This window comes from Delphinapterus leucas, chromosome 8 (genome assembly GCF_059928025.1).
Source record: "Delphinapterus leucas isolate spDelLeu-1000000601 "Yukka" chromosome 8, BTC_Dleu_Yukka2, whole genome shotgun sequence".
Classification (NCBI taxonomy): Eukaryota; Metazoa; Chordata; class Mammalia; order Artiodactyla; family Monodontidae; genus Delphinapterus; species Delphinapterus leucas.
In genome coordinates this window covers 52,485,036-52,509,062 of record NC_143136.1, presented here as the reverse complement: position 1 = coordinate 52,509,062, position 24,027 = coordinate 52,485,036, and the positions used below count along the sequence as shown (strand labels likewise).

Here is a 24,027-nt window from a genome sequence, read left to right as displayed (position 1 = left end):
AGCTTCCAGAATTCATCCTCTTCAAACTTTCCTGTTCACTGGAATAACGAAGCCATTAAACAGTGGTGTCAAGAAGTCTCATCCAGTGGTTGAAGCTCGGTAGAAAACAAGGAAGCAGGCAGGTGTGGATCCGGTAGACCAGCTGCACTCAGATCTTCCCACTTTCACTAAAGGGGGTGGGGAAGTGGGGAGACAAAATTTAAATTAAATTGGTACTGAAGCAGATCTGATGTGACTGTGACAATCTTCCAGTGAATATTTATCTTAATTTAAATAGTCACGTGTTAAAAATGTGAGTGTCAGATTTACTTCCTCCCAAGGCCACTCAGCTATGCTTCTTGTAGTCTTTGGAAGGGATGAAGAGGAAACACAGAGCCACACTTTAATGATGGTGCTAGACGTTTGTGAAAACTAAGTGTAATTGTAGAAACATTTTATTTTATATTTTTATTCCAGAGTAAATGCAGTGTACTAAGTGAGCAGGTTTAGATAAATGTTTCGTGATATGCCAAAAAGGTTACACATACGTTTGCTTAAAGAAACTCTCCCTCGATTTAATAAAATTCTAGCCACAAAGAGGTACAAAATTTAACTCACAGGATGTAATGAAAAATCTAGAAAACTTACTTCCCACACATTTTCCTTCCCTTCCCTCCCTTCCCCTGCCTTGTCTTCTCCCCCATTGCTGCCCCCCCCCCCCGCCCAGCTTTGCTCACCATGGTTGTAGGAAAAGAAGAGCAGCTGAGCACATAGTTATGTTGTTCCTTTAAACTCTGAATCAGAGGGAGGTTTTCTGGGATCTCCCAAAGCTACAGTGCTGAGGAGCTTGTTGCTACCCACCGCACATCATCCCACGACTTCTGATTAAATGTCTTGAGAATTGGCCGGTATTTTTAATTGAACAAGGGAAAACTTAAATATACAGGAAGTGTACCTTTGTTTTTTAATTCATTTGTATATTTTCTTGATGCTTCGCATAAAGACCAAAAGGTGCTTTTGCTTCTCTTTGCCCCCACCAGAACTGTGGAGTTATTGTGGGGTGTATGGTATTCCATAGCACACCATAAATCTCCACTAGATGTCAGTGTGTCACCAAGTGAAACCAGTTCAGCGCGCTCTCCAAACCTGTTTTTGAAACATTGAAAATGGGAACTCATCTATAACTTTTTAACCTGAATGATACAGAGAACTTTTAGTATACAGGTTAATAATAAGTTATATTTGTCAACCAATCCTAATAAAAATGAAATCTTTAAAAAATGTTGTACTTTTCATTTGAGGATTTTAAAATGCTTTACTTATATTCTAGTTTTTGCAATGATATCCCCAAAGAGATAGAATGCAAGTATTCATTTTACATTTTACAGTAAAGTACCTGAAGTGCAAGGGGACAAAATGATTGGCTCAAGATCACACAGACGACATCTGCTAAACCCAGGCTGGTATTTCTGCCATCACAGAACCTACTCTACCTAAATAGTGCTGCTTGCTCCTTTGGCATGGAAAGTGTACTTGATGCAGATGCCCTTTATTTCTCACGTGTATTAACCACTTTGCCTAAAAAACAAGCTCAAGAAAAGTGGAATGATAATTAAGAATGATTGAAGATTATTGATTCAATTAGTATGGAGATGTTTAAGATGGAATTTTAAGGTTTTATAAAGATTGCACAAAGAAAATGTGCTAAACGATGTAGATAACTTTAAAAATTTATAGCAGTGTTTTACCTATGCTATTTTACAGATGGTGAACTCAGACCAATGTTAGCCTTGTCATAGTTTATATGCTCCAATGCAGAAGGAAAGAAACGCAGTTGTAGTTTGGTCTGGAAGGTTGAAGCTCTTGGGTATTTTGGGATTGATGGACATATTGCATTTTGTAGGTTTTACACTGTATAATTTTCTTAAAGAGGAGTATACATACAGTCCTGTATATGAGGATTTAAATAGTGATTTTATCAAAATTGTGTAAATACACAAGTTACAACTATGTAGAAATCATGTTTGTGGATAGAGATTAAAAGATAACACATTAGGGTGGTGAGATTATGGGTGAATTTAATCTTCCCCTCTATATGTGGTAACATTGTTTTTATAATATAAAGGGGAAAATGGTTTTTATTGTCTTGTAAAAATTTGCCACAATCTCCACTTTAGAAAGGCTTGTTTCCTGTCAATGAGGTACCTTGTAAACAACTGAAATTCAAAAGATTTGGTTTGGTTTATTTACTTCAGTTCTAGTTTAATCACAGAAACCAAGGTTAAACTGGCAGAAGTACATATTTTCAAACCTTACTGGGAATTTTGAGCGAAAATAAATGATTGCCCCAATCCCAGCAGGCTGTTTGCTGGCAATGTTCAGTGCATTGTCGATGTTCATACTGATGAAGAAATGTTTAATAAATGTAGCTGTCTTCAATTTGTGTTTTTCTTTGAAACGGTGCAAGGTTAAAAGAGTCACCAGTAAAGTTCAAGAGATTTTCAAAATTAAAAATTAGAATAGCTGTTGATTTTGCATGCTTAGACCTATGTTTTGGTTGAGAACTTGTATTTCTCAAATCATGCATGGATCAAATTGAGGTATAAAATAACATTTCACATATGTGAAAGAAAACTTGTACTTTTATGATATGTCGCACTTCAGTAATAACAGTGTAGCCACCCTTGAATTGTGTATAAAAGCTTCATGGGCAATAATAAAACTTATACAACTGATTAGTGATTATCCGTTGGAGAAGTCAGGCATGTGTATCGGAATTGCCTAGAAAACTTTTTTAAACCCATGTTTCCCTGCCACCATCCCCATCCTGTGATCACAGATTTCCAGATTTGGCGCTGGGGTGGGTGGGTGGAGAACGCAAGAGGGCGCGGTTCCAGGACTTTACAAGGTGCTGCAAAGTACTGGTGCCGATGGGGCCTTCAAAGTCACTCCCACCCCAGGCGTGCCCTCAGTTTGAGTTATATTCCTGGGCTCCTGGAGCCGCTAAAACGCCTTGAATACTGGACTCACAGTTGGCTAGAGTTATTCAGTAGTTGTAACAAACCTAGGGGATAGCTGAATGGAGTTGATAGGCTCCCATTCAATTGGAGATGAATTCTTTGTTCAATCAGTTCCTGTTAAATAGGAAGGTAAGGAATCCAGGGGGAAGACCAGGACCAGCTCAGCCTCCCTCATGCCTGATTTGTAGCATATCAAATACTCCAGCTCCCACAGAACCTTTATTTTCTCTACCAGTTTCTCACTGTGCTTAGAATCCCACCATTAGATTCATTCTTGGGCTTAAAATATAGGCATCTCCAGAAATCTTAACTTTTTAATGCTGACATTACAGGAATCAGTAACACATTGAGTTTTATTAGTTTTATCAGGAACTCTACACTAAAGCTCATTAGCTCAGAAAAATCACTCACCCCTGACACCTGGCTGAAGCAAATTGTTGGGTAAATGGGGATTTTGATAAGGGAAAGAGGGAAAAGAAGCCTAGAGCATTCTAGCTACTACTTGAGAAGACAGGGAGAAGGGGGCAGGGGCTGATTGCCCAAGGGAGTACCCTCCGGGGCGCACAGAGGAAATCGATTAACTAAAATGCAGGCTCTGATTGGAGTTGTGGTCAGGAGAGTCTGCATTGCAAGCTCCTAAGTGAGGCCCCTGCTGCTCGTGTGGAGGAGCTTCATCTCCTTCACCTATTGTCTCTAGCAAGTCCTACACCCAACACGCAGGGGCCCAGAAGTTCTTGTTATTGCACTTCAGTGAGACTGAGAATCACCTGGAGAGCTTGTTAAAGCAAAGTCCTGGGCCCTTCGTCAGAGATTCTGATTCAGTTGGTGAGGGCCGCGAGTTTGCCTTTCCAGTTGCTGATGCCTGGGACTGAGTAGCAATGCTTTAGACAGCACATCTCCGAGCCGCGTCTGCAACCCTGGCAGAGCACCCGATACCCCAACATATGCCGAAGTTCTAAGTCGTGGGCACTTCCCGACGTGCTGCAAAGGTGAGCCCAGCATCCTCATATTTGCCAAAACATCATCTAGGAGATCTCCCATTCAGGCTCTCGTGATGTTGTGTTTCTTGTTTTTGCAAACTTAGTCACACACAGGTGGATCAAGATTTTGTATTATGTCTTGCATACTAATGTATCAGGAGGATAAAGAATAAAATTTAGTAGGCATGGGACTTCAAAATCATTTTGATCAGTTTCCTGGCCTTGGTGGGTTGAATTGGTTGAAATCCACAACCTGCTTATGGATGCACAGCAGGAGTTAGGAATGATACTGTTTTGTTTGTTTTGCGGTACGCGGGCCTCTCACCGTTGTGGCCTCTCCCGTTGCGGAGCACAGGCTCCGGACGCGCAGGCTCAGCGGCCATGGCTCACGGGCCCAGCCGCTCCGCGGCATGTGGGATCTTCTCGGACCGGAGCACGAACCCACGTCCCCTGCATCGTCAGGCGGGCTCTTAACCACTGCGCCACCAGGGAAGCCCTGATACTGTTTTAAATATGGCAGACTTTTCCTGGCAAAATCTCTTAAAAACTTTGATAGAAATATTTTAAGAACTTGTAAATTCTTAGGGGTTTTGCTTGGTTTGTTTTTTGTTTTTGGAATTTAAGAATTCAACACATTGAAAATGAAAAAAACATCCGCAGAGTACTGGAAAAAATTTTTTCACGTTCTTGTCTCCTTAGAATGATGCTTATTATATTCTGGTTAAGCTGAAGGATAAAGATGGGGCTAAGTATAAAAGTATTTTAAGTTAACTTGAAAGAAATTTCAGTCTTAACTATTACTGAAACAGCTTAAAATACAGAACAGATTATTGTTTGCAACTAGCAGTTCCCTTTCCATTTTAATCAGTTCCTTTCTTCGGTATCTTTGAGTGTTATCTTTATTATGAGAAAATATGGTTACAGTTACTCGACCTTCATATAGCAGTATTTAATAATTAAGGGTTATCAAAATTTGCCTCAAAGATTAACTATGCTAAATATTATTTTAAAATATATTTTTAAAATACATTAAATATAGTTTTCTTTCATTTTTAAATCAGTTTTACTTTTATTAATATGTAGCTCTCCTCTTTGAGCTATAGAGTGTTGTGATTTGTAAAATTTCTCTCAGCGGGCATGCATTTAAGAACATTAGCTTACCTCTTTGGAGATTTGTGAGAACTGATAAAGTACCCCATGCCACAGCTGGGTATTATAACTGGAAATAGGTGAGAAACCTTGGTTTCATAACAACATAAGAACATGGACTCAATGAAACGACTAGAATAAGGTTTGTTAAATGTTGCTTGTTAGAGTCTGGTCTACTTAGCAGTGCTAATCTCAATAAATCTATCAAGAGCTCATTTCTTTTCCTTCCATATTTACAGAAACCTCTATGTCATCTACTATAATGGATGGATTTCTTAGGTAGCTTTCAGTGTTAGTAGTTCAGTTACATTACCAACTGTTCTATCACTATAAAAGATTGTCAAATGGGAAAACTTCAATATCCCACCAACACAGGCCACTTTCCTTTGTTATATGCTCTCCATAAGCAGGCTTTTTTCTTAGCAGAAATCGCTTTAGTCTGTAACTAAGGTATTTTCTTATTTGTGTGTCTATTTGACTATCCATCGTCCTCACCTGGGCTTCTGAGCGCATGTGCACAAGGACCATGCCTTATGCTTCATTGCAAGCCCCGGGCCCAGCATAGTGGTAGCAGCTCAAACTACTTTTGATTAGCAGTTATCTGCTACGAAAGGTTTTTCATAGTTGAGAGGTTAGTTTTCTACTACTGTGTTAGGGACTTGAAGCTTCCATTGTGTTCCTTCTCCTGGGAAAAGTGAACCACCATCCCACCCCCTGCCCACAACCCCTCCACTGGAGCCCATCATCAAAGGAGTTAGCTAGCCAGGCACACTCTTTCTAATGCTTCTGAAATTGTTTTGAGTTGTCTCTTACCATTCTCAACCCAACCCAGCCTGAGCATTCTCTCCTAGCTCTGGCAGGGAGATATGTGCTCATCAACCAGGCTGGGTCCTACCTACCTATGTTCCAGATCCTCTTTGCCCTGCCAAGCACTTCTGCCACTCCCTGGCACAATTTCCTGTGAGAGAGGGCAAGGGGGATTTTGACTAGGAAAATGTACATTCCTATCTTAAAATGTGACATGAAGGAAATATACAGAAACAAATGTTTTGCATCAAGTTTATTTCTACGTTTAGCATTATTGCTACTTGGGGGAGGGGGTTGTAGATATAAAACGTTTTACAAGTTTTATGAGTTTAAAATAAAAAAACCTTGGGCCATCTGTACCATTTCAATTTCTGTTTTTAATAGGAAAACTTTGGCTTTTCCCCACCCTGGTTTTCATCAAGATAATACCTCCCTTTCCTCTATTCTTATGGTATATGTTTTCACAGTATAATCTTGTTATCTGGATTAATTAAATCTTTAGTTTTGTTACGGAACCAAACTTTGGTCCACTCGCCTGCGTGCAGTAAAACCAATATACCGAAACCGGGTTGTGGTGAAGCAAAGTGTAGCATTTACTGCAGGGTGCCAAGCAAGGAGTCCAGGACAGCTAGTGCTCAAAAACCCCGAACTCCCTGAAGGGTTTCAGCAAAGCATTTTTAAAGACAGGGTGACAGAGGGACATCCCAGCGTATGTGATCAGCTTCTGGGCAATTCTCTGATCAGTTGATAGTGAGGTAACAGGGCCATGTTACAGGGATTAACATTATCAATCCTTAGGCTCCAGTAGTCTGGAGGGCTACATGGTGTGGGTTTTAGCATCTGTAAAACAACTCAGGAAATGTGTATCAGGTACTATTATCTAGGTACTTCAGAGAGAAGCTAAAGCAGAGGATATTGGGGAGAGGTCTGTCCCTGGAAGGCCCCATAGTGTCCTACTCAGTTACAGTTTTATGCTCAGTAGAGAGGAAGTGTGATTTGATCATTACCTTAAAGCTTTTAACAAGGGTTTGTTTTTCCAGTTTATGAGAAGCAGACAAAATTTGATTAGTTAAATTTGTCAGTGTCACACAGTAAGATGGTGCATAGAGTGTGGCAGTTAACCACATGGTCTCTTTACCCCATGTTAGCTGTTTAACCTTGGGTAAATTACTTAACCTCTCTGTGGTTTAAATTTTTCATCTGTAAGATGTACATCACAATAGTATGTATATTTTAGGGTTGCTATAATGAGATACAGGTTGTCAGTGCTGCTGAAAACTCAGCCTCTGTGCACCAGTGCCGAATCGAATCTCAGACAGATTTTTTTGGTGAAGTAGAAAAGAATCGCTTTATTGCTTTGCCAGGCAAAGGGGGACACAGCGAGCTCCTTCCCTTGAAAACTGTGTGTCCCAACCCAGGGGAATTTGGTAAGGAGTTTTATAGCAATGGTTCAATGGTGGGGTTGCTGATAGGATTAGGGTATGTGCAGGGCCTGCACTCCTTTCATCTGGTCTCAGGCAATCTCTCCATGAGCTTCTCTGGTTTCTTTAATCTGGCCTCAGGTGGTCTTCTCTGGAGTGAAGAATGCTAACTCCATTTGTTGGGGGTTTTGGGATTGTAAAGAGCTTAAAGATATTGTTATGTGTCTCCCTTGAGATGGAACCAGGACCCTGCCCCAAGGCTGCACTATTGTTTCTTGACTGCCCCTCCCTTGTCTCTGCATCCCCTCCCTTCCCTGATTAGCAACTGTTTGAATCTGCCCTTTGGGACTCAGGGAAGGTCCTGAAGGCTAGAGTCTGTTCCCTACAAACAAGGAACAGGGTACAAAAAGGCTTTCATGCCCAGGAATCCCACAGGGTCCTGCTCGCTTTCATCAGGAGTGTAGTGTAACTCTACACGAGCCTGGCACAGTTAGGTGCTCCATCAATGTCAGTTACTGTGTTTTTCGAATGTACAATAGCAAACAGCTCCTCATAACCTTTATTTTCAGAAAAGGAACCCTATTTCCTAGACAATCTGACTAGTTCTTTTTCTAGCTCTAATTGCATGATTAACTGCACCTACTCCAGCCTCTCATAGGGGGCTTATTTCTTTACTTAGCGTCAGCATTTCTGACCATAGATGAACTTAAAGAAGATGGAACAATAAATCCGTGGGCGACTTGTGTTGTGGAAGTCTTCCTTGTCATGATGTTGCAAAAGGATCCATGCCTCCACCCAAATCCCAGAACACCTTCTTGTAGTAACTTCATGAGGCTGTCTTGTATTTGGCAAATGTCTGAATAAATCTCTTAACCATTGTCAGGTCCTAAATGTGTTTAACCCAGTTGAGGGCAGATTTCCTGACTAGGTACAATGGACCAGTCCCTGGGGCCCGTGCCTGCTGCTTTTCTTTTCCTGCCAGTTGTAAGTGTGCCACCACCAGGTATATAATTGTGCTCTCAATAATTGGCATTCAGACCTTTAGAACTTGGCTCTAGGAATTGGCAGCAACAAGAATAAGGCAATGAAATTCTTTTTCCTTTCAGTCATCACTTTCTATTTTGTATAATTGGACTCTTTAATATCTAGGCCCATCATTTATCGCAGATATATTGATTCCTGAGACTCACTTATTTTACAGTGCCTTCACTTTATCTGACCTAAGATACCTGTGAAATGGGTGATTCCCTTTCCCTTTCCTCAGGGGTAAGCCCCAGGGGGTAAGCTGGCAGTGGGCATTGTTTTGCACAGGCCTTAGGAGCCTCAAGAGAGGGCAGGGATAGGTATTGGCTATATGCTTTAAGGATCATGTCCATCTTCAGGACTCCACCCAGACCTTGTGTTAAAAGGTCACTCTAACTCCTAGAGCCTGGATCCAGCTGAAGAAGGAGCTGAGCCATAGGGCGCAATGCAGGTGTGCAGTGTTGTGGTTTTGACAGCACGGTGTGGCATCCAGCTGCCTTGTTACCCGCAGGAAGCCTGTGCAGCACTGAATGATCAAAGGCTTTGTGACATTCTAAAAGCCAGAGACATCACCCTCTCTCCTATAGAGGAATAGAAGGGGAAGAACACTCTAGATAAAGGAGGCGTCAAGTATAAAGGCCTGATGGAGCTGATGGTGTGGGTGAGGTTTCTAGGGGCAGAGTTGGTCGACTTGCTGACTAATTGGATAAAAAAACTGGAAGAAGTGGGTGAATGTTTTTAAATGACCCTGAACCTTCTAGTTTGGATGACTTGCTACATAGTCATGCAGTCAGTCAAGAAAGGAAATGTATTACTAAAGAAGGGAGTCAGAGTAAGAGAGGGTGAGAACTCAGTACAGCTATGCCTTGTCATCTCCATATGGGATTTCTTTGATTCCTTTTTAAAAAACCTCAATATAGGAGATTTTATTGAGACTAAGTACTTGCCCAAGGTTGCAAAGCTAAAGTGGCAGAACCAAGATGCAAACTCAGGACCCTGCAACTACAAAGCCAATGACCTTTCGTTACACCAAAGAGAATAGACCATAAGGCACACTATCTTGGGATGTTTCTTATGCTGCAAGCACTGTGCCCCAATTCTAAAGATGATCCTATGTATTGAAATGCCCCCCAAATTAATCATTATTGTGAGGACTCAATGTCTGCAACAACCTGCCCAGTCAGACTTCCTCCATTTACATAAAATGCTATTTATTTAATTAAAGAGAAAGTTATCCACACAACTGAACCACCAAAAATGCAGCACTGAAGTGTTTTGCTGTTTTGATAATTACAAGTTTGCACGGGAGCCTTGAAACTGAGCATCAAACGTTCTGTACCAAATCGACTGCCAGTTCTATGACCTTGTTATAGCGAACCTCCCTTACTGGAAATCTTCATAATTAGAGCCCATCCTTCCCTAGCGCAGCATGCTGTTGCAGACACGATTAACGACCTCGGAGCCCAGATTGGCTCAGGTCCTGAGCAGTATTGGCGGGAGACCCATCAACATTATTTCCATTTCTCACTATTGAGAACATAGGCCCCATGTTGTCCAAGATCCAAAGCAGTGTTTCTTAAACTGTGGTTCCACAGCTCCGCATTTGGGCTGAAGCTAATATACGAGTGCTTGGGCCCCGCTCCAAATGTATTCACAGAAATTATTGCAGAGTGATCCAAGAATCTGCATTTTAATAAACGTCCAATATGATTTTCACGTATGCTGTTTGAAACAGCTGGTCAAGATGTGTGTAGACAGACCACTGTTACAATTGTGTTGGTGACGGCAGAGGGATTCCTCCCAGGGGAACAGGCAAGAACAGAGTCCTTAGAAATGTTTTTTCTACAACCATCTATTGGTCCTTTGCCTTCTATAAGTGATGCTGAAAATTCGGCCTCTGTGTACCAGTGCTGAATCGAATATCAGAGTTGGGTTTTTTTAATTTAATTATTTTATACAGCAGGTTATTATTAGTTATCTATTTTATACATATTACATATTAGTGTATATATGTCAATCCCAATCTCCCAGTTCATCACACCACCACCCGCCACTGCTTTTCCCCCTTGGTGTCCATATGTTTGTTCTCTACATCTGTGAGAGACAGAGTTTTGGGTGAAGTAGAAAAGAATTGCTTTATTGGTTTGCCAGGCATAGGAGGACACAGCAGGCTTGTGCTCTGAAAAGTTGTGTGTCCCAACCCAGGAGGATTTGGTGAGAAGTTTTACAGCAATGGTTCAAGGGCGGGGGTTGTCGATAAGGATCAAGGTGTGTGCAGGGCCTGCAGACCTTTAATCTGACCTCAGGTGGTCTCCTGATGAGCTTCTGGATGTTATCAAACTGTGATCTTCTCTGGAATGAAGAATGCTAACATCTTCCATTTGTTGGGGGTTTTAGTTCTGTAGAAGATTGTTATGTGTATCCCTCGAGGCAGAACCAGGACCCTCCCCCAAGGCTGCACTATTGTTTCTTGACTGCTTCTCCCTTGTCTCTGCATCCTCTCCCTTCCCTGATTACCAAATGTTTGAAAGGCTTCCATGCCTAGGAGCCCCACAGGGTCCTGCTCGGTTTCATAAGAGCACAAAGGAAGTCATCATTTTTACTTCCTGTGATTTTGCTACCGTCAAGATACACAGGTGATAGCAATAGCTTTCTAAAAAGTTGCCTCTCCTCTTGCTGGTTAAAAGTATATGTGCTTTGTTAAGAGAAGTATTTCATATGCTACAAAACACTAGTGTTTGATTTTCATGGCGTCCTTTTTTGAATTTCTGTAGTTGTCTGCAATTTTTGTTTGAGTTGGCCAAGAATATTTTTCTCCCAAGTAATGCACTAGTAAACTGCTGTGCAGGGGTACCCCAAAACAATGCTCAGTGAAACTGGAAGCAAAACTGTGTCCCATAGGGAGCACAGCATATCATCATCACTGATTTTTTTTAACAGTATCATATGAAACCAAAAGTGACCAAGAAAAAGCAGAGTGTTTCTGTGCACAGCTTTTTGGCTCCAAAATGCCATTATTTTTATATTGATAGAGCGATCAATAAAATAATTTGATGGATGCATGCATCCATGTTGTTAAGTGTGAGAGATATTGATTGAAGACCCTCAGCCAAAAATATGTTGTGCCCAGAAAACTACACTTAGGACTAAAAGGGAGGTGCTTTTTGAGAGGTACCTCAACAAGTATTTGATAAATAAGCACACTAGATCCGTTCTGCTCACTGGTGGAGCCCGAGTCCTACCCTCCCCAAATGACATGTTTTGTAGCTTGTGATTACTGATGAAGATTAATTTGGGAGTTTCAGCCAAAGCATTGTGACACACAATTAGTATAAAATCTCAAAGAAATGATAATTAACCAGATTTTGTTATCATGAATGATTCTGCTTAAAACGTATAGCTGAAAATTTGAGAGACTCAGACAACTTCCTTGTCATCTGTCTCTGCAACATTAAACAATGACACACTCTGATGTTCCTGGTTACTTTTACTGAGTTTACTGGCCCCTTCCCTGAACTGGTCTAGAGACTGAGGTATATAAATATGAAAAGATAGGGATTAATCATCAAAGTAATGACACATACATATATCCTAATGTTGGGGGCCATTAATGTTGGGGTTAGTGGTGGAGAGGAGACTGAATCTGGGATGGACTAATCAGGAAGACTTCCTGGAAGAAGGGCTATTGAGCTGAACTTTGATAGGAATTAAATAGGGAGCAGAAGGTGGCAGAAGAGTGTGGAAATACCTCTGATGATAATGAAAAAAGTACGTTTGGTGGATGGTTTGCTGAGAAATAGGTGTAGGAGAATACTTGCTTTGAAAAGGAGTGAAAAATAAGGTTGAAAAATTGAATTCACTGAAAACAGTTTCCTTGAGGATGATGGGGCACATGCAAAATCTCTGCCCTGGGGTCTTCAAAATATATGCTCCTGAGAGCAAAAGTACCAACATACAGATGAAAGCCCGGCTTAGCAATCACCTCACACAAAAGTCCAATGGGGAGACAATGGAGATACAAATTTGCATCACTGCAAAGCAAATACCTTAAAAAGCCCAGTCACATCAGATAGTCCTTCCTCGGCCCCTCTGCCACCGAAGGTTTCATTGATTCCTCTCACCTCTTCCCAGTTTCTTTCCATCTTGCTGGCTCTCCTCCCTTCTTCCCTCTGACCTTTACCCATCTTTGCTCCTTTTATTTACAGGGGAAAAGACAAATGAGAAATCCCTTTCTTCATCCCATGCTGAGCGGCTTCCCGGTCCTCTGACATCTTGCTTTCCACTATGCTCTGCACTCAGGGGGAAAGGAAAGAGCACACAAACACGACATCTTCCTGAACAAAGGCAGTTCTTTCCCTAAGAGAAATTCTGGTGCCAGCTGTGAAAGTCCTAAGAAAAAATTAACTTCACTGAACGTACAATGACAAACAAGGACTAGAACAAAAAGGATTCTCTCCAGGTCCTCTTAGCTTGCCCCTGTAGCTCAAGCTCTCTGTCTCACTAATTTGGACACTCTACCTACATTCGCTTTGTAAATGGCAGCTGGTTTATTTCCTGGTGATCAGGATCCTCCCCTTCACCTCCCCTCTCCTCCCCTCCCTGCTTTTCTCCCCTCTCTCGCCTGTGGTGATGAGAGAGGAATAAAACCCCTCCTGCCAGGAAAAGTCACTTCAGACCTGGTGTGCTTTACAATGCTCCCTGGAAGCAACTAATATTCATTACTCGTTAATGACGTCTTGCCCAACATAATGTGGGTTTTACATTCACATACCTTCTCCTTTTTAATTATCTCCATAACTTTGTGAGAGAAGTATAATTATGCCCATTTTTATACGTGTGGGAGCACAATATTTGAGAAATGAAATAACCTGTCCAAGACAATACAGAAAATTCAAGACAGAATAGGATTTGAAACCAGCTCTGTCTTGGGATTTGAGAGTAAGTTAGTTTGACTCCTTACTACTTTCTACTATTTCAGCTTCTCTTCCAAAGGTTTCTTCCGTTTTTGTCTTGACTGAAAGAAGAATTGCAGCTGTATTAATGTGAACATAACCACCAGCATGTCATCTCTTAAATTACTATTAAAATTACAAATATGCTTCATATTAATGATCCTCTTTATGCATTTCTCGGTACTGCAATCACACAAAACACCTAATCAGTTTATCTCTGCTTTTCTGTTTTCTGAGGATTTCTTTAGCTCATATCCTGTATTACTTAGTTCAGACTCATTCCTCTCAGCTTTCAAGTCTATTCTCAATATATCCTTAAAAACACTCCTATACTAGTCAGGTTCTCCAGAGAAACAGAACCAATAGGACGTGTGCATATACAGACACAATTAGAAAGATTGATCAAAAGAGACTTATTTTAAGGAACAGGTCCAAATGACTATGGAAGCAAAGGCAAAATTTGCAAAGTAGGCTGGCAGGCTGGAGACCCTGGAAAGAATTGCAATTTGTGTTCAAAGACGGGCTCAGAGGCAAAATTTCTTCTTCCCTTGGGGCTTTCAGTCTGTTTTCTCTTAATGTCTTCAACTGATTAGATGTGGCCCACCCACCTTATGGAGCATTATCTGCTTCACTCAAAGTCTAATGATTTAATATTAATCCCATCCAAAAAATTTCTCCACTGAAACATCTATAATACTGTTTAACCAAATATCTGGGTACCATGGCCTAACCAAGTTGACACAAAATTAAGCATAAAAACTACTTACCCCCAAGCCATTTCTTTTACCTAGGTGCACATTTGCATGTGCAGAAAAAAATGCCCTAAAGTATACACACTTTACAACTAGAGAGGATACATCATCTTGGGCAGTGGGGAAGGGGGAGAAATTTACTTTTTTGGTCGGACCACTCTATATTGCTTAAATTTTTTTCAGAGTGCATTGTGATCACTGTTACTTATACAGTCGTCCCTTGGTATCCCTGAGGGATTGGTTCCAAGACTGTCATGATACCAAAATCCACAGATGCTCAAGTCCAGTAGTTAGCCCTCCATATCCATGATTCCGCATTCATGGATTCAACCAACAATGAATCATGAGGTATTGGAGCATTTTTTGAAAAAAATCGGCATATAAGTGGACCCGAGCAGTTCCAACCTGTGTTGTTCAAGGGTCAACTGTATTTTCAAATTAGTTTTTAATCAAAATAAAATATACCTATAGTTAAAGTAAAACAATAGTACAAAGCTTATGAGGAGATTCCCAGGCCTCTCTTCCAACCCTCCCCAACTTCTGATTCCCATTTCCCTCAGGCTTTCAATTTTAACTCTTGTAACTTTTTTTTTCTTCTGGTTTTAAACTCTCTGTTTCCAAAAACAGAGAGTTTATACACATTTATACAGCTCTGTTTCCAAAAACACATTTATACAGTCTTGGCTTTCAAATTTGAGACATTATCTATTGATACAACACTCTACCGTGGAAGATGGAGTTTTACACTACCCCCTCCCATACTTTCTCCCAATTTCCCTCATTCCATTCCCCCCAAACCATATCACATTTGTGTTAAATATATGTTTAGGGTTGCATTATTATGATAGCATAAATATCTTCCACAGCAAAGCAATATATTATTTTATAATTACATTTCCTTATACAACTTACTGTCACCCCTCATTGCCTAATTTTATTTTGTTTACTTAGTTTTCTATGTTCTTATGGTTAACTCATTTCCATACTACTACATCTCTAAAACTTGTCTTAATATAGTTTCACACATAGCTAACATATCAGTTTAAATGTTTTCCTCAAAGTCAGCACTTTGAAACTTCTGTCTTCTATTCCAGTCCTAATCACAGACTAGTTATTATTTAATAATATCTTCCCTGTTTATTTTGTCTGAAATAGTTTTCTGGAACTCTTATTAATGGATATTAGAATTCCTCATCTGATTCTATTATTTTCTTATTTTTCCTCTCCTGCTTTCATACTTTCTCTGATTTTGTTTTGTTTAATTTTCTAAGCTCTATCCTCAACATTACCTTCCAACCTGTTTTTGAATCTTTTATTCTATTATGTTTTTGGTTTTTAAGAGCTCGTTCTTGTTCTCTGAATATTCCTTTTTCTGGTCTCTTGCTCTCTTTCTTCATGAATGTAATATCTCCTGTCTCTCTCTTAACTTTTCTTCAGCTTACTGCATTGTTCTTGATTCTTCCAAATTTTTATTTTTCTGCTTATTTCATTTGGTTTCTCTCTTTCACATCAGCAGATTTCCTTAAATGCCAGGTGATTCTTGATTGTTTATATTTAAAAGTCAGTCACTAAAAAGCTGATTGGAAGTTCTGTGTGCATGGCTGTGTTCGCTGAGTGTGTGGGTTTAACTATAGGATAAAAAGGATTTTCCATGGTAAAAACACATAAATGGTGGTTTAGGTAGGATTTTCCTCTTTGGTTTAGTTTAGTAATGAAAGGAATCTTCCAGTTTTCAGCCTGGGAGTATATCTTGTTTGCCTGCGTGTGGACTGGAATCTGCATGTGGACTGGAGCATGGTCTGGTTTGGGAGGTGGGGAGACTGGGATATTACTGTTGGCATTCAGGCTTTCTTTTAATACCCCCTTTTTCCATAGATGCCTCACCCTTTCTTTAGCTGTCTGTTGTCCTGGAAGTACCTATTACATGAGAGTGGTGGAAGGTCATAGAGGGTGGGGGTGGGAGTTCAGGTGTCCAATTGACAATTAGATACACTTAATTTTCAATCAGTGCTCCATGAATTCATCAATATCTAAAAGGAATTCATCATTACCAAGTGGGTTTCGTTCTAGGTATACAAGGCTGTTTCAACATCTAAAAATCCATGTAGTCCACTATATTGATAGACGAAAGAAGAAAAAAGTCACATGATCATATCAATTGATACAGAAAAAACACTGGTCAAAATTTAGTAAACAGTCATGATAAAAACTCTCAGAAAAATAGAAATAGAGGGGAACTTCCTTGGCTTGATAAGGATAATCTATAAAATAACTATACTTAATATTATACTTAATGGTGAAAGATTGAATGCTTTCCCTCTAAGACAGAAAAAAACAAGGATATTCACACCCACCTCCCTTATTCAACATAATGCTGGAAGTTCTAGCTCATGCATTAAGGCAAGAAAAGGAAATAAAAGTAATACAGATTAGAAAGGAAGTAGTGAAACAGTACATATTTGCAGATGACATGGCTGTTTTTGTAGAAAATCCCAAGGAATCTACAAAAAACCTCTAGAACTAATAAGTGAGTTCAGTAAGGTCAAAAGATATAAGATAAACATAAGGTCAAAAGATATAAGATAAACATAAGATATAAGATAAAATTAATAGCATTTCTGTATACTAACAATGAGCACTGAAACTTAAAATAAAATACCATTTAAAATCATTCAAAAGAAGAGAGACACTTAGATGTAAATCTAACATATCATGTGCAGGACTTGTTGCTGAAAAGTATACAACACTGATGAAAGAAATCAAACATCTATATAAATGTAGAGGCATACAATGTTAATGGATTGACAAATTCAACATAGTAGTAAAGGACCATTCTCTTCAAATTGTTATACATATTTTACTCAATTCCTGTCAAAATACCAGCAAGATTATTTGTAGATATAGAAAAGATTATTCTAAAACATATATGGGAAGCAAAAGAACTAAAATAGCTAAAACCATTTTGAAAAAAAGCTAGGTGGGAGGAATTTACCTAATTTCAAGACTTATTAAATAGCCACAGCAATCAAGACTGTGTGGTAGTGGCAGAGGGATAGAGAACCTAGAAATAGATTCACATAAATATGCCGACTAATTGTGGACAAAGGTGCAAAAGCGATTTAATGGAGGAAAGATAATGTTAAAAAACATGGTGCTGGAGAATTGAACATCAATGGGGAAAAAAAGAAAATGAACTTTGGATTAAGTTTTTATACAAAATACTTTATATACCTTATACAAAAATTACTTGAACACATGGACTTAAATGTAAACCATAAAGCACTAAAACTTTTTGGAAAAAAAATGAGAAAATCTTCGGGGTCTAGGGCTAGGCAAAGTGTTCTTAAACTCAACAGCAAAATCACAATCCCTAAAGACAGAGTTTATCAAAATTCAAAAATAAAACTTTAGCTTTAGGAAAGACCCTGTTAAGAGAATGAAAAAAGCAACAGAGAAAAAAGCTGGGAGAAAGTTTTTGCAAACATATCTGACAAAGGACTGATACATAGAATATGTAAAAAACTTTGAAAACATTTTTTAAAATCCAGTATATAAATAGACATAAGACGTGAAGAAGCATTTCACTGAAGAGGATATAGTGATGGCAAATAAGTACATGAAAAGATATTCAACAGTCTAGCTATTTGGGAAATGCAAATTAAGACCACAATGAAGATATCACTACACGCCTAATAAAATAGCTAAAATAAAATCAGTAATAATATCAAATGATGGCAAGGATTCAGAGAAACTGAATTATTCATACATCGCTGGTGAGAATGTAAAATGGTACAACCACTCTGGAAAGCAGTTTGGTATTTTGTTTAAAAAAAAAAGAAAATTAAACATGCAGCTTCTATATGACCCAGTAATTGAACTCCTAGACATTATCTCAGAGAAATAAAGAATTATAAAAACCTATACAAAGATAATCATAGTACCTTTATTGGTAATAGCCCCAAATTAGAAGCAACCAAGATGTCCTGAAACAAGTGAACACTTAAACAAGCTGTGATATATCCATATGATGGAATGTTACTTTGCAATAAGAAGGAATGATATAAATTTAATGCAGAAATAAATTTGTTATATTGTTTTCAAGGGTCAGTGCTTATGCTAGTGAGCACTGATCTAATTTTATACAAAAGCTATGAGGTTGGACCAGCCTCATCATGGGAGTATCTCTTTGCTGCTTTGCTTCTTGGACATATCTTCTTCCCCATACCTTTGCCCAAAGAGAACCTAGTCACTTCCGATTATTGAATATTCTAAAATATTAAACAATATATTTTAATATGTCTAATGTTAGGTTCACATAATATGTTAATTACGGAATATTTTTACCCTCAACAGGATGTAGTAGTATTGATTTCACACCAAGTTCCCAACAATGATCTATTCGTAGTTTAAAGACTAAGTATTTTACATGTTTACTTATTTAAGAACTTTTTACAGAACTTAGCACCTGTAAGTCAGGGTGCTAAGCGCCTATTAGTCAGGGTTCTGATTGCTTAGAAAGAGAATTAATAGAGCATATGTGTGTATGTATGTATGTATATATGTTTGTAGGTAGGTATTTCTTTGTTATAAGGAATTAGCTCACGTGACTACGGAGACTGAGAAGCCCAGAGCCAGGTGAAATTCCAGTCTGATCTGAAGGTCTGAGAACCAGAAAAGCTGATGGTGTAACTTCTAGTCTGAGTTCGAGCCAGAAGGCAAGAGAAGACTGATATCCCAGCTGAAGACAGCGAGAGAGAATTCTTTCTTATTCAGCCTTTTATTCTATTAGGCCTTTAAATGATTGGATAAGCATCACCCACATTGGGGAGGGCAATCTTCTACTCAGTCTGATACTGACCAGGGTTCTTGGCCTTCCTTAATCAATAGAAATTGATAAGAGGCCAGACAGGGAATTCAGGCAAGGTTTTATTGGGGCCCCTGCTGCAGCAGGGGGGAGTGAAAACAAGCAACAGTTTCCCTTGCTTGCTCCCCAAGGGTGAGTGTAGGAGTGTGTCCAGGAGTTGGGCCGGAGGGGAGGCTTAGGTGTTTTTCCCACCCTTTTGGTGGTATTTTATGCGGGAGGCATGTGCAGTACCCTGCTTTTCTCCCAACACTTGCTTTTGCTCCCAGCTCTTCAGAAGTGGCAGTTGGGTTTTTTGGTCTTTTTGTACCTGTTGTCCAGAATTTGCCCCAACTGCACATGCCTACAGTTATTTTTAGTCCCTTATCGTTTCTTTGTATTTTGTTGCTGGAGGAGAGGTGTGTCCAGGTGCAGCACTGCAGCCCTGCAGCAGAGGGTCCCAGGTCCCAGCCTGTCTCAAGTCTACAGATTCAAACGTTCATCTCATCCAGAAACACCCTCCCAGACACACCCAGAATAATGTTGAACCAAATATCTGGGCACCCCATGGCCTGGTCAAGTTGACACATACAATTAACCATCTCAGTGGCATAGCTTATATTGACCTTTGAAATATAGTGAATAATAAGAATATCAACAAAAAAGAAAAGAGGCGTATCAAGGGTAGAATGTTTTTATCAGGTCATGAAACAAAAGTCAAGGATTCCAATGCATTTCTTTTTTGTTAGGGTGGTTTTCTTAGGTAGAAGGTAGAAGCACTGCCTTGTCTGTGCCTCACCCACGCCGGCCTTATTCCTTTAGCACTCTTATAGCCCTCTCCAGTCCCAGTTTCCCCAGGTCTCATGATCCAAAATCTGTTGAGTTTTCTTTTTCCTTTCTAAACCTATCTTCCAGCTTTCCTGAGGACTCAGGGTCTTCTCTAGGGTTTGTCAGATATTTTCATTTTGTGAGGCCCCTAGAATAATACTAAATAAAGCACTACTAAATCAGGATTACAGAAACAATAGCATATGTTAAATGTTTGTATTTAACAAATGAACATTTTAACACAAAAATTTGTAATAGACCTTGTTCTTCTGCCAGTTTTATCAACCTCTTTCTGTGCCTGTGGGTGTGGCCGCATTTGGAAGACAACGGCTAAGGTCTAAAAGCACAGTTCTTTGTCAAGGTTGATTTGAGTCCAAATGGTCCAGATCGCATTCCTTCTCTACTAAAGACTATATATACCTTCCCTACTTCTTTTTACTCCTAATAGTTCTTGACTTTTCTACTTTTAGATATCTGGTGAGCAACTACTGCTGCTTCCAACGTCCTTTTCTCACTGTCCAAGCAGTTCAGCCCAGAGTAGAGGGCCCAAAACATCCTAACTCATTGGAAAGAATATTCCCCAACCCAGGTCTCTAGAGAGTGTCAAACTGTGAGCATAAAATGGTTTTAGTATTTCATTACTTTAATTTTATGCCTTTTACAAATAATTTCTCTCCTTTGGACCACTGTATTTCTTTTTATAGAGAAAAATGGAAACTTCAGTTTTGTCACAGTTACACTAAATTTAGATTAAATTTATATTCACATTCAATGTGACAAATTTTTCTTCAAACAGAAAGTTTCAGAGGTGGTTTTATTGATTTTAAAAAAGCCACATTAATACTTAGTTTCTTTTAATCATGTACTATTCCTTAGGTTTAAAATGTATTTGGTTTTAAATAGGCAATAACTACAAAACTACAGTGTCCATCCCACCTTGGCTTCCAACTCACCCGGGCCCCTCTGTGAATGTAATTTTTCCAGCTTCTTGTCTATTCTTCCAGAGAGACTGTATACATATAAAAGAAAACATATTTTCGTACGAGTGGTAGTTTGTAAAACACATTGTTCTACATCTTGCTTTCCCCCAACTTAACCAAATATCTTAGAGATTGTTCCACAGCAACGTAAAGCTCTATTTCATGCTTTACTTTATGGATGTGCCATAATTTACGTAAACTGATCAACAGTGAGGTTTACAAATGCCTGTGTAATTTTGTACTTATAGCACTTCAGAAACACAGGGGAATGTATCCATAGGTTCTGTAGTGTAGGATAAATCTCTAGAAATTCACCAATCATTTTTTTTTAAACAGGCTGTTGTCATCTCAACTACAGAATTTTCATGTACTTGATAAATGCACAAAACAAAATGGTTTTAAATATTTTAATTTCAATTGATAGCATTCTATAGCTTTTATGAGAAATTAGATCTTAAGACCTGGAAATGGTGTGTGTATTTGCTTTTGCTTGGTTTTACCCTCTTCTGTTCTTTCCTTTTTTCTTTTTATATTCTCTTTTCTGTTTTTCTTTTCCTCCTGTTTTCCTTCCTTTTTTTCTCCCTCTTCCTGTCTCCTTCCTTTCTTCTCCTCTCCATTTGTTAAGATCACAACAGCTTCTATTTGGTTTCTATTAATGGGCAGATTGAGAGCTACGTAACCACTAGGTGGTGGTACAAGAACATAGGGAGAAGTATTTTCGTAAACAGACTAAGAATTAGTTTTGATTTCCTGCTGTTGTTTTTTTTGTTTTTTTTTTTTCTGCTCAGTTTTTAAATTGCTATCCACTTGGGCCCTTAAATGCCTCCTAAGGGATGTCGTTGTGATCGCTGTTTAGCAGGTGAGCCAACATAAAATTGATGTCGAGCTTTACAACAGCTGTTATAGACCACTTTATGTTGATGTTGAGACTTTTTAAAAATGCTCATGGCTTGAAAATTTTAGCTCTTCAGTAGGAATCTAAGTTTTCTGATTTGAAGTACTTGCATTTATTTCTGACTGATTTACAGATCTTACAATGTTACGGTGGAGACTAAGACTTTATAATCGTGCTTTATTTAGCTGACTGAATTTTCAGTTAAAAAAAACACGACACTTTCCCAGCTCCTTCCTATGGAAACGAAAAAAGGCATCTGCTTACCGTGGTTTTACCCTATTGACTGCAATTCGGTGTTTTATACAACCTTGCAACATTGATCTTCAGCTAAATGAGTAAAACAGGTGTTTTAAATGGTTTTGGAATTTGATGTGAAAGTACTTTCTGTATGTGTTTGCTTAATTAATGTTTGGAAGTCTACCCTGTCCTGTTTAATATCCGGAATCTGTGCTTAAAATTTTGGGGATTGGTTGATCCTCCTTAAATCACACACACACACACACACACGCGCGCACACACACGAATCCAGCATAAATATTGAAGGATAGCTGAAATTCTGTATAAAGTATTCGGTACAGGAGTGTGGTTATGGTTATCCTGTGAAACATTCTGCTGGAAGTCGCACACACAAGCTCTCATCCCCGTTGGATTTGCAGAGTGGATATACAATGACTCTCCTGTTTTGTCACAGCGTGTTCATGTCAAGTGGCAGATTCACCCCTTCCTGAGAAGTAACCTTACAACAAAGTACCTACTGACTTGCTTTGATGGGTCAGTTATTTTTGGACAAGTGTTGAGGCATGTCACCTTATTTCCATAGCTATTGATAGTTCTACGTACAATTTTTGCCAGTGCTCACTGGGTTAGAAAATGAAGAAGCAAACATTTTTGCTAAAGTGTCTCACAGGTTTTGATGATAATGGTGCCTTCTTACCATTTAACATGTCTAGTCTTCCTAACGAAATTCTATGGTCTGGTATACAACAGGGGTCTGTTATAACATCACACCTGAAGCCTTCATTTAAGGCATTTTGTGTCTCACGAAAGGGAAAAATGGCTTCTTTGTACCTGTCCACACATTAGGGACAAACAAAAATAATCGCAGGGTTCAATTCAATGGTAGAGCATTAATTCAAAAGAAGCCCCGCTCAGATGATGAAACCATTACAACATTGTTCCAGGAAGTAAAATCGACTGCGGCCGATTCCTTGGTTTTATTAGGAAAGATGGCCTATTTTGTGATCTGCAATGTTTAAATCGATTGAACAATAGTGAAATCACTCCCCTGAAATGGCTATTACACAGCTTGCAACCTTTTGTTCAAGAGATTAAGTTTGCATCTCCTCGCATTATCTCCTCGTAATTGGAAAACCTTCATTTTGACAGAGAAAATGTGCCAGTATCCCTGTGAGCTTTGCCACAAGCCAGTGCAGAATGCCATCTGGTGGATGCATGCCCCAGTCGAGCAACAGCCTCCTGTCGGCTTGTATCTGGAACTTTGCAACAGAACAACGAATAGCATCTTAAGCTCCATTTGTCTAGCTCGCTAGTGCTCTTGGCAGAGGTCATAACCAGCAGTGGTTTTGTTGATTTGCTGCATCAAATATAATTAGGTTAAAGCACTCACTGACAGAGGCTCTGATAATGGCATAAAAGCCTCAGGCTTAAATTTACCCATTGTGTCAAATTTAAGTTTAGATCAACAAAGACGTACTAATTTCATCACTAGAACAATAGAACTTAATAATTTTTAAACATGCTCATTTGGGATAACAGGATTTTCTTTTCTTTGGATCTCATAATTGTCTCACGTTTTTCCTTTTATTTTATTTTTCAGTCTTTGGTTTCCAATGAAGTGGTTGGTATTTCTTGCTAGGAAAGATAGTGTCATAGTACATGGGCTATACATCCCTTCCGAACCTTACATTTGAGTGCCTTGTGGAAAATGATGAGATGTTTTTATCAGGTTACATCAAACAACTTTGAACATTAACAGTTTCATACTCAAAGGGTAGAGGTAACATTATTACTGACCCTTTAACCCTTGCTTACTGGAAAACTCCAGTAGTGTCAGAAGCCTCTTTATAAATGAGTAAGTTTCAGGCTCTGAGTAGGATAGAGAAACCATTACTTTGGGTTAAACTTAGGGCAAAGCTGGGCCCAGAGCACAATATAGACTTCAGCTGCTATTAAGAGTCAAAAGAAAAATACAAAAAAAGAATTTCTGCAGAGAAGGAAAAATTCAGCAGATATAAGGTTTAACAGTTTCCTGCATAAATGTTGTAAAACAAGTCAGCGGGGGTCTGTGCAAGAGAGGGAGCGCTTGGACTTGGTCTCAGTGGGGTGGTAGTACTTCCCTGCAATGGCTGGGCTGATGATCCGGATGAGGTTTTTTAAAGAA

At 39.2% G+C, this 24,027-nt stretch overlaps 1 protein-coding gene across 5 annotated transcripts in view; it reads left to right on the top strand.

The window, feature by feature from the left end:
* UBE2E3 (ubiquitin conjugating enzyme E2 E3) overlaps positions 1-24,027 on the top strand; it is a 143,560-nt gene that overhangs the window by 99,888 nt on the left and 19,645 nt on the right. For 4 of the 5 annotated variants that reach the window (XM_089916611.1, XM_089916607.1, XM_089916608.1 and 1 more), the window contains one exon: positions 3-24,027. This exon is cut by the window's right edge and continues 19,644 nt beyond it. In XM_089916611.1, coding sequence (XP_089772737.1) covers positions 3-103 — 101 coding nt within the window. In that variant the 3' untranslated portion in view covers positions 104-24,027. The remainder of the gene's footprint in view (positions 1-2) is intronic. The other variant, XM_089916609.1, reaches the window with a different exon arrangement.